This window comes from Sus scrofa, chromosome 1 (assembly GCF_000003025.6).
Source record: "Sus scrofa isolate TJ Tabasco breed Duroc chromosome 1, Sscrofa11.1, whole genome shotgun sequence".
In the NCBI taxonomy this organism is placed as follows: domain Eukaryota; kingdom Metazoa; phylum Chordata; class Mammalia; order Artiodactyla; family Suidae; genus Sus; species Sus scrofa.
This window is the reverse complement of record NC_010443.5, coordinates 128,099,060-128,113,039: the sequence shown is the minus strand read 5'-3', so window position 1 is coordinate 128,113,039 and position 13,980 is coordinate 128,099,060. Positions and strand designations below refer to the sequence as shown.

The 13,980-nt window shown below is 40.6% G+C and overlaps 1 protein-coding gene across 5 annotated transcripts in view; it reads left to right on the top strand.

The window, feature by feature from the left end:
* The window catches only part of ADAL (adenosine deaminase like), a 36,270-nt gene that overhangs the window by 12,652 nt on the left and 9,638 nt on the right, over positions 1 to 13,980 (top strand). For 2 of the 5 annotated variants that reach the window (XM_005659689.3, XM_013993097.2), the window contains 5 exons: positions 302 to 383; positions 3,226 to 3,352; positions 4,214 to 4,294; positions 11,178 to 11,316; positions 13,640 to 13,740. In XM_005659689.3, the coding sequence (XP_005659746.1) occupies positions 302 to 383; positions 3,226 to 3,352; positions 4,214 to 4,294; positions 11,178 to 11,316; positions 13,640 to 13,740 (530 nt within the window). Of the gene's footprint in view, positions 1 to 301; positions 384 to 3,225; positions 3,353 to 4,213; positions 4,295 to 11,177; positions 11,317 to 13,639; positions 13,760 to 13,980 lie in introns of all 5 variants that reach the window. The other 3 variants (XM_013993099.1, XM_013993098.2, XM_013993096.2) reach the window with 2 other exon arrangements.

Below are 13,980 nucleotides of genomic sequence, written 5' to 3'. Positions count from 1 at the left end.
AGAATAGAATAGAGTAAAATTTATAGCAGTTAGAGTAGTTTTGTGTCTGTTGAATTGAGGAATAATTTTTAAACTAGCTTGTATTTTATGTCTTTTAAAAAATATTTTCTACTGCTTCATTTTTTTTTCAGTTTTATTAAAAGACAAAGGGCATTTACTAAAATGTATGCATAACTCATCTTTTGCTATACCCTTGTTGCACATAAAGTGAAAATGTGATTGTTCGTATTAGGGATGCTACTGTGGAAGGATGAAATAGTTGATTTTCTCTTTACAGATGTTTTCTTTATGTTCTTTCCAGGAATGACTAAAAAGACTTATGTGGAATCTGTACTTGAGGGTATAAAACAGTCCAAACAGGAAAATGTAGACATTGATGTTAGGTAAGAAGCATTGTGGTCACAACTTAACAAGCTGTAATGTGAAAAATTTACACTTTGATCATGGGTATAATGGATTTTTATAAATCAACCAATAACTGATTTTTATCCTTTTTTTTTCTTTCTTTCTTACTTTTTCGGCCACACCCGTGGCGTATGGAAGTTCTTGGACAGATCAAATCTGAGCCACAGCTGTGGCAATGCAGGATCCTTTAACCCACTGCACCACAGTGGGAACTCCTGGTTTTTATCTTATAGTAGTAACAGAATCAAGAACCATGTTATTTGAAGTTAAGAATCTATTCATGTGGCAATAAAGTCTGAGTCCTATTGCTCTAATGAAGTATAGCTTCCCATGGCTCTTCAGCTTAAATCCACATTTCTTATTGTGACCTGCAAGTTTCCACATGGATGGCTTGCTTTATTTTTTATTTTTATTTATTTATTTATTTATTTATTTATTTATTGTCTTTTTGCCATTTATTGGGCCGCTCTCATGCATATGGAGTTCCCAGGCTAGGGGTCTAAGTGGAGCTGTAGCCACCGGCTTACGCCAGAGCCCCAGAAACTTGGGATCTGAGCCGCGTCTGCAACCTACACCACAGCTCACGGCAACACCGGATCTTTAACCACTGAGCAAGGCCAGGGGTCGAACCTGCAACCTCATGGTTCCTAGTCGGATTCCTTAACCACTGTGCCACGACGGGAACTCCTATTTTGTTATTTTTTTAGAGCCACACCTGCACCATATGGAAGTTCCCAGCCTAGGGGTTAAATCAGGGCCTCAGCTGCTGGCCTGTGCCACAGCCACAGCAACAGTGGATCTGAGCGACATCTTTGACCTACACCACAGCTCATGACAATGCCGGATCCTTGACCCACCAAGCAAGGCCAAGGATGGAACCCGAATCCTCATGGGTACTAGTCGGGTTTGTTACTTGCTGAGCCATAACGGGAACTCCAGCCTTTCTTGTTTTAACAGCCTTGTCTTGGCCATGGGTCTCACACTGACCTGCCTGCCCTCTGTTCCTCAAATAGGCCAGGACTGTCTGACATCAACACCTTTTTACTTCCTGTTACTTTTTCATAGACACACTTCCACCTTAGCCTTGCACAGCTGGCTTCTCACTATTCAGGTCTCAGTGGGGCTCTCACTTCCTCAGAGGAGCCTTCCTTGACCACCTTATCTAAGGTTCCTCCCCAAATCCTCTAGTCACTCTGTTTATTTCCTTTATGGCACTCTTCTTTTTTCTTTTTCTTTTTTTTTTGGCTGCATCCATGGCACACAAGTGTTCCCTGGACCAGGGATCAAACCCTTGCCACAGCAGCGACCAGAGCCACAGCAGTGACAATGCCAGATTCTTAACCCACTGAGCCACACAAGAACTCCCTTTACGGCACTCTTTTTAACAAAACAGAAATTTTCTTGTTTTATTTGTGTGTACATACTCACCCTCTGGAGTGTAAATTCAGTGAGGCCAGGGACTATGTCTTTTGATTCACTGCTACAGCTCCAGTACTTAGAACAGAGGTGGCACGTAATGAGGACTCAGTAAATCTTTGAAGGAAGAAGAAGAAAGCTAGCTGTGTAGATTCTGGCTATAAAATCGCTCAAAGCTTGACTAGACTAATACCCCAGTAAAAAACACCAGGCAAAAGACAAGAGAATTCAGAAAGAAAGACATACAAATGACTGATAAATGTATAGAAAACTATTTAACTTCATTAATCATATAATTTTAAAAGGAAATATTACAGTGCCATTTCAGTAGGCACTGCCCCCCCTCCCCCCCAAAAAGAATAGTAACCAGTGTTTGTGAACTAACACACTGCTGGTGAGCACGTGTAATTAATAAAAGCTCTCTAAAGAGCAATATGTATTAAGATCTATAAAAGTAATTTTCCTCTCTGATCCAGTAATTCTCTCTAGGAATATTTATGAAGGAAATAGATTGATTAATGTTAAGAGTCTTCATTGTTGTGTTATTTATAACAAAAAAAAAACAGAAAACAACATTACATTGTGGTCATATGATTTATATTGTTTTCTAACATTTTTTAATGGCAGGGGAAATTGTTAAGTGGAGGAGAAAGAGACACTGCACTTTATATATAGTGGATCCAAGTTTTGTAAAGAAATATATGCTGGAGTGACTTCTTTATTTTGCAAATAGATAAACTAATAAATGCTGAAGGAAAATTATACAGCATAAATTTATTACGAGGAAAATTATTCATTGTAGGAATCCAGCTAATGTATGAAGAATGAATTGTTATCAGCTGCTGAATACATGTTAGAATTAGACTATTACCAATCTTGTAACCCTTAATTAAATAGTAGATCTCAGCCTCCTGATGAAAGAACCACCACTACCTCTGAATTCATCCTGCCCCAATATTGAATCTGATCTGATTAAGCCTATAAACTAGATCCAATTTCCAATTTATAGGAAATACAAGGCACAGGAACACATGTTAGCAACATAGGGATTCAATCAGCAAAATCAGACTGTGTGAAACTTGATAGGACAAATGATTGGTTTCTTCAACAAATTTTTTTTCTTTTATCTTTTTTTTCTTTTTAGAGCCACACCTGTGGCATATGGAAGTTCCCAGGCTAGGGGTCGAATGAAGCTGTAGCCGCCAGCCTAGGGTACAGCAATGTGGGATCTGAGCCAGGTCTGCAACCTGCACCACAGCTCATGGCAATGCTGGATCCTTAACTCACTGAGCAAGGTCAGGGATAGAACTCAAGTCCTCATGGATCCTAGTTGGGTTTTTTACCGCTGAGCTACAAAAGGAACTCCCAGTACTCATTTTCAATTGTGTTTTTCTTACATTAAAGGTATTTGATATCAATCGACAGAAGAGGTGGCCCTTCAGCAGCCAAGGAGAATGTTAAACTTGCAGAAGAGTTCTTCCTTTCTACAGAGGGAATAGTTCTTGGCCTTGACCTCAGTGGAGACCCTACTGTAAGTTCCTTTTCCAAAATACGTTTTATTTCTAAATGTGGTATAAGGATTAACTCAAAACATCCTGCATTCTCCAGAGGTCCAGCAGACTCTCTGTGTGGCTGAAGCCCTATTTTGCCCTGGATGAGCAGAAACTCTGCAGCAACTGCTGACAACCAAGGTTCTGTGAAGGAATTAAGCCCTCTTAAAAAAATGGGGGAAAAAAAAAAGATTTGCATGACAAGATTATTTTCTTAATTTTTCTAAAAATATCATTTTCTTAATTTTTCTAAAGATGGTACATAGCTAGTGCTATTCTACATAAATAGGAGAGAAATTAATTTATTATATACAATCCATGTCTGACTTAATTAATGCTTAATTATGGCTAAGGCTTAATTATCTCACAGAAGCCCCAGTTGAGAGGGGCTCTGAATCGCCGATGGTTGAAAACCATTAAATTAGAGGGTCCCATGAAACTGCTTTCTGGACAGTTCTGTCCTTGTTTCATCTATCCATTTGATAGGATCTTTCTTTATTAATCATGCTAGTTCCTGAATCAGGTGAGTTCTCCTTCGCTCTAGATATCTAGGTATCATACCAGAAATAATATATGGTGACTGTTAATGTCTAGCTTAGCTGATTGACCTCAGGTTCACTGATACTTTACATAAGATTCTTAAAGGCAAGGAATATGTCTCTGCTAGCTTCGAATTCCCTAACGTGTCTAGTATATTGTAGGTGCTTTATAAACAAAATGTGGAAATGAATCTATCTGCCATTTTTCCCCCGCCATTATTTTATTCCTTTGTTTATTGAGACTGGGTACAGTTCTTCAGTCTGCCCAGAGTCATACATCTTCATTTTAACTTTTTCTTCAAGGCAGGACAAGCAAAAGACTTCTTGGAACCTCTTTTAGAAGCTAAAAAATCAGGTCTGAAGTTGGCATTGCATCTTTCGGAGGTAACACATATTGTAGAATTAGGCGGGAGAGGGCAGATGACAGTGACAAATAATCATTTGTAAATGGTCAAAAATAAATGTGGCTTGGACAAATATTTTTAGAGAAGGAAAGGGGAAATATTTTTAAGTGTAAATTGTAATGATAAAGGCATGACTTGCTTTTAGTCCCTTGTGTTACTGTTTTTATGTTTTTGTAGTTCCTGGGGTTGGTCGTTGACTTGTCCTGCAGTGTGTCCTTAAAACAGCTTCACGACATCTTGCTGGAGAAAACGCATCACTTTGCATCAGCAGCCTTGTTATCGGCAAGCTGACAATGAGGGAAGCATGAGTTTGTCTCACTTGTCCTCCTAGGGGAAGGGACCTGAACACATCACATGTAGCCACAAGAAAGGATGTAGCTTATCATTTTAGAAGGCTCAGTAGAAGCTCAAGTGCCCCCATGGGCCCCAGCTCCTTGGCACCCTGAGCGCGGTAACAGATGATGCACAGATAGTGGCTGGAGGATAGTTACTTTTTTTTTCTTTTAAAGTTTTATTGATAGTTGATTTACAATGTTGTGATAATTTCTGCTGTATAACCAAGTGATTCGGTTATACACATACACATATCCATTCTTTTTCAGATTCTTTTCCCAGATAGGTTGGTTATCACAGAAAATTCAGTAGAGTTCCCTATGCTGACCATCCATTCCATATACAGTAGTGTGCCTATGCCAATCCCAAACCCCAATCCCTCTCATCCTCCTCCCTGTCTTGTTTGGTAACCATAAGTTTGTTTTCAAAGTAATTAGTCTGTTTCTGTTTTGTAAATTAGTTCATTTGTATCATTTTTTTTTTTTAGATTTCACATATTAGTGATATCATGTGATGTTTGTCTTTGTCTTGCTTCACTTAGTATGATAATCTCTAGGTACATCCATGTTGCTGCATATGGCATTATTTCATTCTTTTTTATGGCTGAGTAGTAGTCCATTGTGTATATATACCACATCTTCTTTATCCATTCCTCTGTCAATGGACATTTAGGTTGCTTCCATGTTTTGGCTGTTGTAAATAGTGCTGCAGTGAACATTGGGGTTCATGTATCTTTTTTTTGTTCTTTTAGGGCTCCACCCATGCCACATGGAGGTTCCCAGGCTAGGGGTCGAATCAGAGCTGTAGCTGCTGGCCTACACCACAGCCACAGTGACATGGGATCCAAGCTGCGTCTACAGCCTACATCACAGCTCATGGCAACACTGGATCCTTAACCCACTGAGCGAGGGCAGGGATCAAACCTGCATCCTCATGGATCCTAGTCAGATTTGTTTCCACCATTCCACAATGGGAACTCCTGGGGTGCATGTATCCAGTTTTCTCTGGATAGATGCCTAGGAATGGGATTGCCGAATCCTGTGGTGGTTCTATTTTTATTTTTTTGAGGAAAGTCCATATTCTCCCTAGTGGTTGTACCAATGTACATTCCCACCAACAGTGTAGGAGGGCTCCCTTTTTTCTGCACTCTCTCCGTCATTTATTGTTTGTAGACATGTTGATGATGGCCATTCAGATTGGTGTAAGTTGATACCTCATTATAGTTTTGATTTGCATTTATCTAATGATTAGTAGTGTGTTGAAGATCTTTTCATGTGTCTTTTGGCCATTTGTATGTCTTCTTTGGAGAAATGTCTATTTAGGTCTTCTCCTTTTTATTTATTTTTTGGTTTTGGTTGGGTGTTTTGTTTTGTTTTTTTATGTTGAGCTGCATGAGTTGTTTGTATATTTTGGAGATTAATCCCTTGTCAGTAGCTTTGTTTGCAAATTCCATCATTGTCTCCCATTCTGTAGGTTGTCTTTTTGTTTTGCTTATGGTTTTCTTTGCTTATGTTTTCCTTTACTGTGCAAAAGCTTCTAAGTGTAATTAGGTCCCCTTTTTTTTTTTAAATTTTTATGGCCATACCTGTGGCATATGGAATTTCCTAGGCCATGGATTGAATCTGAGCAGCTGCGACAACACCAGATACTTTAACCCACTGTGCCTGGCTGGGGATCAAACCCATGCCTTCGTAGCAACCTGAGCCACTGCATTTGAATTCTGTTATTTATTTATTTATTTATTTAATTTTTATGGCCGCACCTTTGTCATATGGAAGTTCTCAGGCTAGGGGTCAAATCGGAGGTGCAGCTGAGACCTGCACCACAGCTACAGCAACATAGGATCTGAACCGTATCTGTGACCTATGCTGCAGCTTGCAGCAGCACTGAATATGTAACCCATTGAGTGAGGCCAGAATTGAACTTGCATCCGCACGGAGACAATGTCGGGTTCTTAACCCACTGAGCCACAATAGGAACTCCTGCAGCAGATTCTTAACCCACTGTACCACAGGGGAACTACCCATTTGTTTATTTTTGTTTTTATTTTCTTTACTCTAAGAGGTGGATCCAAAAAGATACTGCTGTGGTTTATGTCAGAGTGTGTATCTGGTCTTACATTTAGGTCTTTAATCCATTTTGAGTTTATTTTTGTGTATGGTGTTAGGGAGGGTTCTAATTTCATTCTTTTACATGTAGCTGTCCATTTTCCCCTGCACCAGTTATTGAAGAAACTCTTCTTTTCCCCATTGTACATTTTTGCCTCCTTTGTCATAGATTAGTTAACCATAGATATGTGTGGGTTTATTTCTGGGCTTTCTCTCCTGTTCCATTGAGCTATATTTCTGTTTTTGTGCCAGGACTGTACTGTTGATGACTACAGCTTTGTAGTATAGTCTGAAGTCAGGGAACCTGATTCCTCCAGATCCATTTTCTTTCTCCGGGTTGCTTTGGCCATTTGGGGTCTTTTGTGCTCTCATACAAATTTTAAAATTTTTGTTGTAGTTCTGCGAAAAATGAGATTGCATTGAATCTGTAGATTGCCTTGGGTAGTACAGTCATTTTGACAATATTGATTCTTCCAATCCAAGAACATGGTGTATTTTTTCCATCTGTTTGTGTCATTTTTGATTTCTTTCAATAGTGTCATGGTTTTCAGAGTACAGGCCTTTTGCCTCCTTAGGTGGGTTTATTCCTAGTTATTTTATTCTTTTTGATGAGATGGGGAATGAGGGTGTTTCCTTAATTTCTCTTTCTGATCTTTTGTTTGTTAGTGTATAGAAATGCAAGAGATCTCTGTGTATTAATTTTGTATCCTGCAACTTTACCAAATTCATTGTTGAGCTCTAATTGTTTTCTAATAGCATCTTTAAGATTTTCTGTGTGTATTATCATATCTTCTGCTAACAGTGACAGTTTAATTTCTTCTTTTACAATTTGGATTTCTGGGTTTTTTGTTTGTTTGTTTGATCTTTTTAGGGCCACACCTGCAGCATATGGAAGTTCCTAGGCTAGGGGTTAAATCAGAGCTGCAGCTTCCAGCCTACACCACAGCCACAGCAACTAGGGATCCAAGCTGAGGCTGTGACCCACATCACAGTTCATGGCAACCAGATCCTTAACCCACTGAGCGAGGCCAGGGATCTAACCTGAGTCCTTATGGGTACTAGTCAGGTTTGTTACTGCTGAGTCACAACAGGAACTTCCTGGATTCCTTTTATGAATTTTTCTGCTCTGATTGCTATGGCTAGGACTTGTAAAACTATATTGAATAAAAGTAGTGAGAATGGACATCCTTCTCTTGTTCCTGATCTTAGCAGGAAAGCATTCAGATTTTCACCATTGAGAATGATGTTCACTGTGGATTTGTCATGTATGGCCTTTATTATGTTGAGATAATTTCTCTTTATCTCACTTTCTGGAGGGTTTTTATCATAAATAGGTGTTGGATTTTGTCAAAAGCTTTTTCTGCATCTATTAAGATGATCATATGGTTTTATTATTCAATGTGTATCACACTGATTTGCGAATATTGAAAAATCCTTGCATCCTTGGGATAAATCCCAGTTGATCATTGTGTTTGATCCTTTTAATGTATTGCTTGATTTGATTTGCTAGTATTTTGCTAAGGATTTTTTTTTATAGCCCTGTAAGGATTTTTGACTCTATATTCATCAGTGATCTTAGCCTGTAATTTTGTTTTTTGCTGCTTTATCTATTTTTGGTATCAGGATGGTGGTGGACTCATAGAATGAGTTTGGGAGTGTTCCTCCCTCTGCAATTTTTTGAAAGAGTTTCAGAAGGATAGGTGTTAAATCCTCTCTAAATGTTTGATATAATTTGCCTATGAAGCCATCTGGTCCTGGACTTTTATTTTTTGGAAGTTTTTAAATCACAGTTTTAGTTTGAGTATTTGTGATTGTTCATATTTTCTGTGTCTTCCTTGGTTCAGTCTTAGAAGATTCTATATTTCTAAGAATTTGTCCTTTTCTTCTAAGTCGTTCATTTCATTGGCATATAGTTGCTTGTAGTAGTCTCTTGTGATCCTATTTCCATGGGGACAGTCACTTTCTTTTTCTTTTTTCTCCTTCATTTTATGGCCTTACCTCCAGCATATGGAAGTTCACGGGCCAGGCACAGCTATGGCAATGCCGGATCCTTTAACCTACTATGCTGAGCTAGGGATGAAACTTCTGCAGTGACCCAAGACACTGCAGTCAGATTCTTAACCCACTGCATCATAGCAGTAACTCTGACAGTCACTTTCTTAATCGGCACAGCCCGGTGAGGCAAACAAGGGACCCTCCTGCTCTTTTCCGCATTTTACAGATGGATATCCTTTCTACCTATTGAAATCTTTTTTTTTTCTTTTTATAACATACAAAAAGGTATACATAATTAATGAGTTTGAATTTAATTGTTTCCTTAATGCAAAAATAATTGGTGTACTTGCCTCTCATGATTATTTTGGGTATTAGATGGGGTCATGATTTAAAGATTGAGGAAAGAAACTGGACCTTCTTGTCAATACTGAGTGTTTCTCATGTCTACAAGCATAGAGTCGGTAATCTAGTGGCAGAATGTAAAATCTCAGATCCATGTTTCCATGCTCTGATCGAAAAGATCCTTCACTCATAGGACACCCTCTAGTTGACCTCACTGATTGATGCCAGATTGAAGCCACTGGTCAGGATGATGGGACAACCAGCATGTGGCCAGTTACTTTGGGTCTTTGGGCACAGCATCAGAACCTATTCTTAACCTTTGTTTTTGTTGCTTTTCTTACTGGTCCATTGGCTATGAAACATTTCACTCTTCAACATGTTACAGTCGTTTGCCTTTTAGGCTGTCTAGAAAATGTCAGCTAGACATGTTCATGGTGGTTGTGGTATGTATGTAGCCAGCTTTTTCAGGATAAACATGGCCACACTTTATGTGGATGGAGCCTGGGCCCCAGAGTCAGACAGAGCCAGGTTTCACCCTGATCTTTACCATTCGCTAGCTCTGTGAGCTTGGACAACCTTAAAAATAAATGCTTTAGAGGTTCCTGGTGGCCTAGTGCTTAAGGATTCAGCATTGTCACTGCTGTGGTTTGTTGTCACTGCTGTGGCTCAGGTTCAATCCCTGGTCTAGAAACTTTGACATGCCATGGGTGTGGCCAAAAAGAAAAAAAAAAGTTTATTTTGTCTTTATAGGGCCACACTTGAGGCATTTGGAGGTTCCCAGGCTAGGGGTCGAATCAGAGCTGTAGCTACCAGCCTATGCCATAGCCATAGCAGCACGGGATCCAAGCCATGTCTGCGACCTACACCACAGCTCACAGCAGCGCTGGATCCTTAACCCACTGACTGAGGCCAGGGATGGAACCTGTGTCTTCATGGATGCTAGTCAGATTTGTTTCCACTGATCCATGACAGGAACTCTCAAAGAGGTTTGTATTTTTAACTACAAAAGTTATATGTATCTGAAGAAAATCTAATGTAGCAAAGTAGTATAACGTAGAAGTAAAAAATTAAAGGTCTCCTTCAGTTCTGCTCCTGAATTGATCCTGTTAATGGTTTCATATTTATATGTATTTTTCCAGACCTTTTTCCAACATTTATGAATACATGTACACAAGACAGAACACACATATGCATAAAGAGCTGTGGGGTTTTATTTTTGAAAATTGCTTTCTCTGAGTTTTGATTTCTTCATTTTAATACTTCCTGTGATTCTTATGTGGTTTAATGGAGAATGTGGAGTTCCTCTTGTGGCTCAGCAGAAATGAATCCAACTAGTATCCATGAGGATGCGGGTTTGATCCCTCAATCAGTAGGTTAAGGATCTGGTATTGCCGTGAGCTGTGATGTAGGTTGCAGAGGTGGCTCGGATCCTGAGTGGCTATGGCTGTGGCTAGCAGCTACAGCTCCAACTCGGCCCCTAGCCTGGGAACTTCCATATGCCACAAGTGCGGCCCTAAAAAGCAAAAAAAAAAAAAAAAAAAAAAAAAAAAAGAGAATGTATGTAAAAAGGCTATTGACTATAATTATTATTATCATTGAGATGATTTAGAAGAATATTGGGAGGAGTTCCCATCGTGGCACAGTGGAAACGAATCCGACTAGGAACCGTGAAGTTGTGAGTTCAATCCCTGGCCTCGCTCAGTGGGTTAAGGATCTGGCATTGCCGTGAGCTGTGGTGTAGGTTGCAGACGAGGCTCGGATCCCTCATTGCTGTGGCTCTGGCATAGGCCAATGGCTATAGCTCCAACTAGACCCCCTAGCCTGGGAACTGCCATATGCCACAGGTGCAGCCCTAAAAAGACAAAAAAAAGGAAGAAGAAGAAGAGTATTGGGAAATGAGTGGGAAGTTAAAAGGCAAACAGAGCTGGAAAATGTAAGTGGTTCAGTTTTCCAGAATGTCTGCATTACCTTCTCAGAAGGACAAATTACCTGACTATAAAGTACTTTTAGGGACCATTGGAAGAGGTTATTGATGACGTCTTTCCCTGTTTTTTTGTTTTTTGTTTTGTTTGTTTGTTTTTTGAGATTCCAAACCAAGAAAAAGAAACGCAAGTACTCCTGGACCTGCTTCCAGACCGAATCGGGCATGGGACATTTCTTAGCTGCTCTGATGGGGGATCCCCAGACCTAGTGGACTTTGTGAGGCAACACCAGATACCACTTGGTAAGGCTTCAGGTCCTCCAGGCCGGCCCCTGTCCCCTTCTCCCTAAGCCTGCAGGTTGCAGCCCATATGCAGAGAAGCCCTGTTCTAAATATGTAAATATCACTTCGAAGTTAGGTGATGCCTCTCAGCCTTATTTAAGTAGCAGGCAGTTTTGGCTTCCATTCAGGTGTAAGCTCCATGATGGGAGGGCCCTTTTCTGTCTTGTTCACTGCTGCAGTCCCCATTTCCCAGCACTCAGTATTATATTGTATAAGGGTCATCTAGTATTTTGGGATGACTAACCAATTAATACATGTCATGGAGTTCCCGTTGTTGCTCACTGGGTTAAGAACCCAGCAAAGGAGTTCCTGTCACAGTACAGAGGAAACAAATCCAACTAGTATCCATGAGGATGCAGGTTTGATCCCTTGCTTCACTCAGTGAGTCGGGGATCTGGTGTTGCTGTGAGCTGTGGTTTAGGTTGCAAACACAGCTCAGATCCTGCATCGCTGTGGCTGTGGTGTAGGCCAGCAGCTGTGGCTCCTATTCGACTCCTAGCCTGGGAGTTTCCACATGCCATGCATGCAGCCCTAAAAAAAAGAACCCAGCATAGTGTACATGAGGATGTGGGTTCAATCCCTAGCCTCACTCAGTGGGTTAAGGATCTGGCATTTCTGCACTGACTCAGATCTCGCATTGCTTGGCTGTGATGTAGGTCTGCAACTGCAGCTCTAATTTGACCCCTAGTCCGGGAACTTCTATATGGCGCAGGGGTGACCGTAAAAAAGGGGAAAAAAATGTCATGAAAATGTGCAACATTTTTTAAAAATTAAGACTTAAGCAAAATTCCAAGTATATTATTATATGTCTTTTGACCATCACGCTGTTGTCTACATGGGTATACCTGGAGCTATTTTTTACAACAAATATTTGGAGTTCCCATATGGCTCAGTGGAAACAAATTCAGCTAGTATCCATGAGGATTTGGGTTTGATCCCTGGCCTTGCTCAGTGGTTAAGGATCCGGTATTGCTGTGAGCTGTGGTGTAGGTAGGTTGTAGACAAAGCTTGAATTCCATGTTGCTATGGCTGTGGCTTAGGCCAGCAGCTGTAGCTCTGATTCAACCCCTAGACTGGTAGCTTTCACATGCCGCAGGTGCAGCCCTGACAAACAAAAATGATGAAGTGCCTACCCTGTTCCAGTCACTGTTCATATTACCATGAATAGAGCAGTAAACTAAACAGACAAGGTTTCTTTCTCAAGGAACTTATATTCTGGCCTAATAAGATACAGTAAGCAAATACACAAGAAAACATCAGTGTTAAGTTCTTTGAAGAAGATTAAACAGGCCAATAGAATAGTGATGAGACAACCACTTTCGACTGGATGATTGGGGAAGGCCTTTCTGAAGAGGGAAAGAAGCAGTTGGCTGAAAAACTCTTTACTGAATGATGAATTCACTGAACTTATAAATTTTAACAGTTTGCAATAACACTTGGTTGGGTGTGCTTTTTAGAGTTTTTCAGCAATTCATAATGGGTGAGATTCTTTTTACTGAGGAAAATTTTAAACATCCACAAAATAGAGAATCTTGGGAACCACATGCATGGAGATCTTACTTGGTGGGGTGGCCCAGCTCTGCTCTCAGCAGGGGGCAGGCTGGGTTGGCCATTCCTGGGACTGAGTGGCCCTGTGTTGTGGCTGCCTTATTACTCAAGTGAGCAGACGCCAAGTCAGAGAAGCATTTTACTCTGGCTGGGAGCCTGGTACTGTTTCGAGGTAGGAATTTGATAAGTGTAGAAGCCATTCTTAAGATGGACTGACTTAGAGCAGGCAGTGAATGGGTGATGGTCTGAGTAAAGGAGTTCATAGGTTTTTTTGAAGCCATAGGAAAAGTCCATTTCTGCTCTTGGCTTTTTGTAATACTATAAGCCTCAAGCAGTGCTGCCGTTTTCTTATTTATTTTAGCCTCCACTGTAAGACCAGGGAGGTAGAGCAACCCTTCAAAGATTCCTTCTGCTCCCCATCACAATACTTCCCCGCCTTCTTCATGTGACTGGCTTATCACACTCCTCCATTTTGGTAAAGGAAAGGCAAGGGGGGGGATATTAATTCCTTGCTTGGTGCAGTTGCTGCCATAAGCTGCAGCACGTCTTTCCCACACAGCTACACTCATTGGACTACATCTTTTCACATGTAAGAAAAGGTCAATTTTGTAAAATAATGAACTACTGAAAATTAGCATAGTTGGGAAATATTTCTTATGTATCTACTTGGTAAACATTGAATGGCTCTACTAATCTGCTTTTAACAAGAGGTTTCTTACCCCCCCCCCCCATCTAGAACTCTGTTTGACCTCAAACATCAAAAGTCAGACTGTTCCATCTTATGACCAGCATCACTTTGGATTCTGGTACAGCCTTGTTCATCCTGCCGTGATCTGTGTAAGGTGTTTTATGTGAGGTATTTTGCTCCTTTTTAGTCCCTGAGTTGCCCTGGTTCAGATGCTCACTACCTGGCTGGCTGCCTTACATGCCTGGGGGTGATGCTCAAGTGGAGGAGTGAGAGGGGATCGGGGTATCAGAGGCTGCAAAGGGCCAGCAAGACTCTGGTTTGGCTCCTTGAGGAAAGATCCTGTGGGAACAATACCAGTGCCCAGCACCCATCCCTTGAGCTTCTGCTTT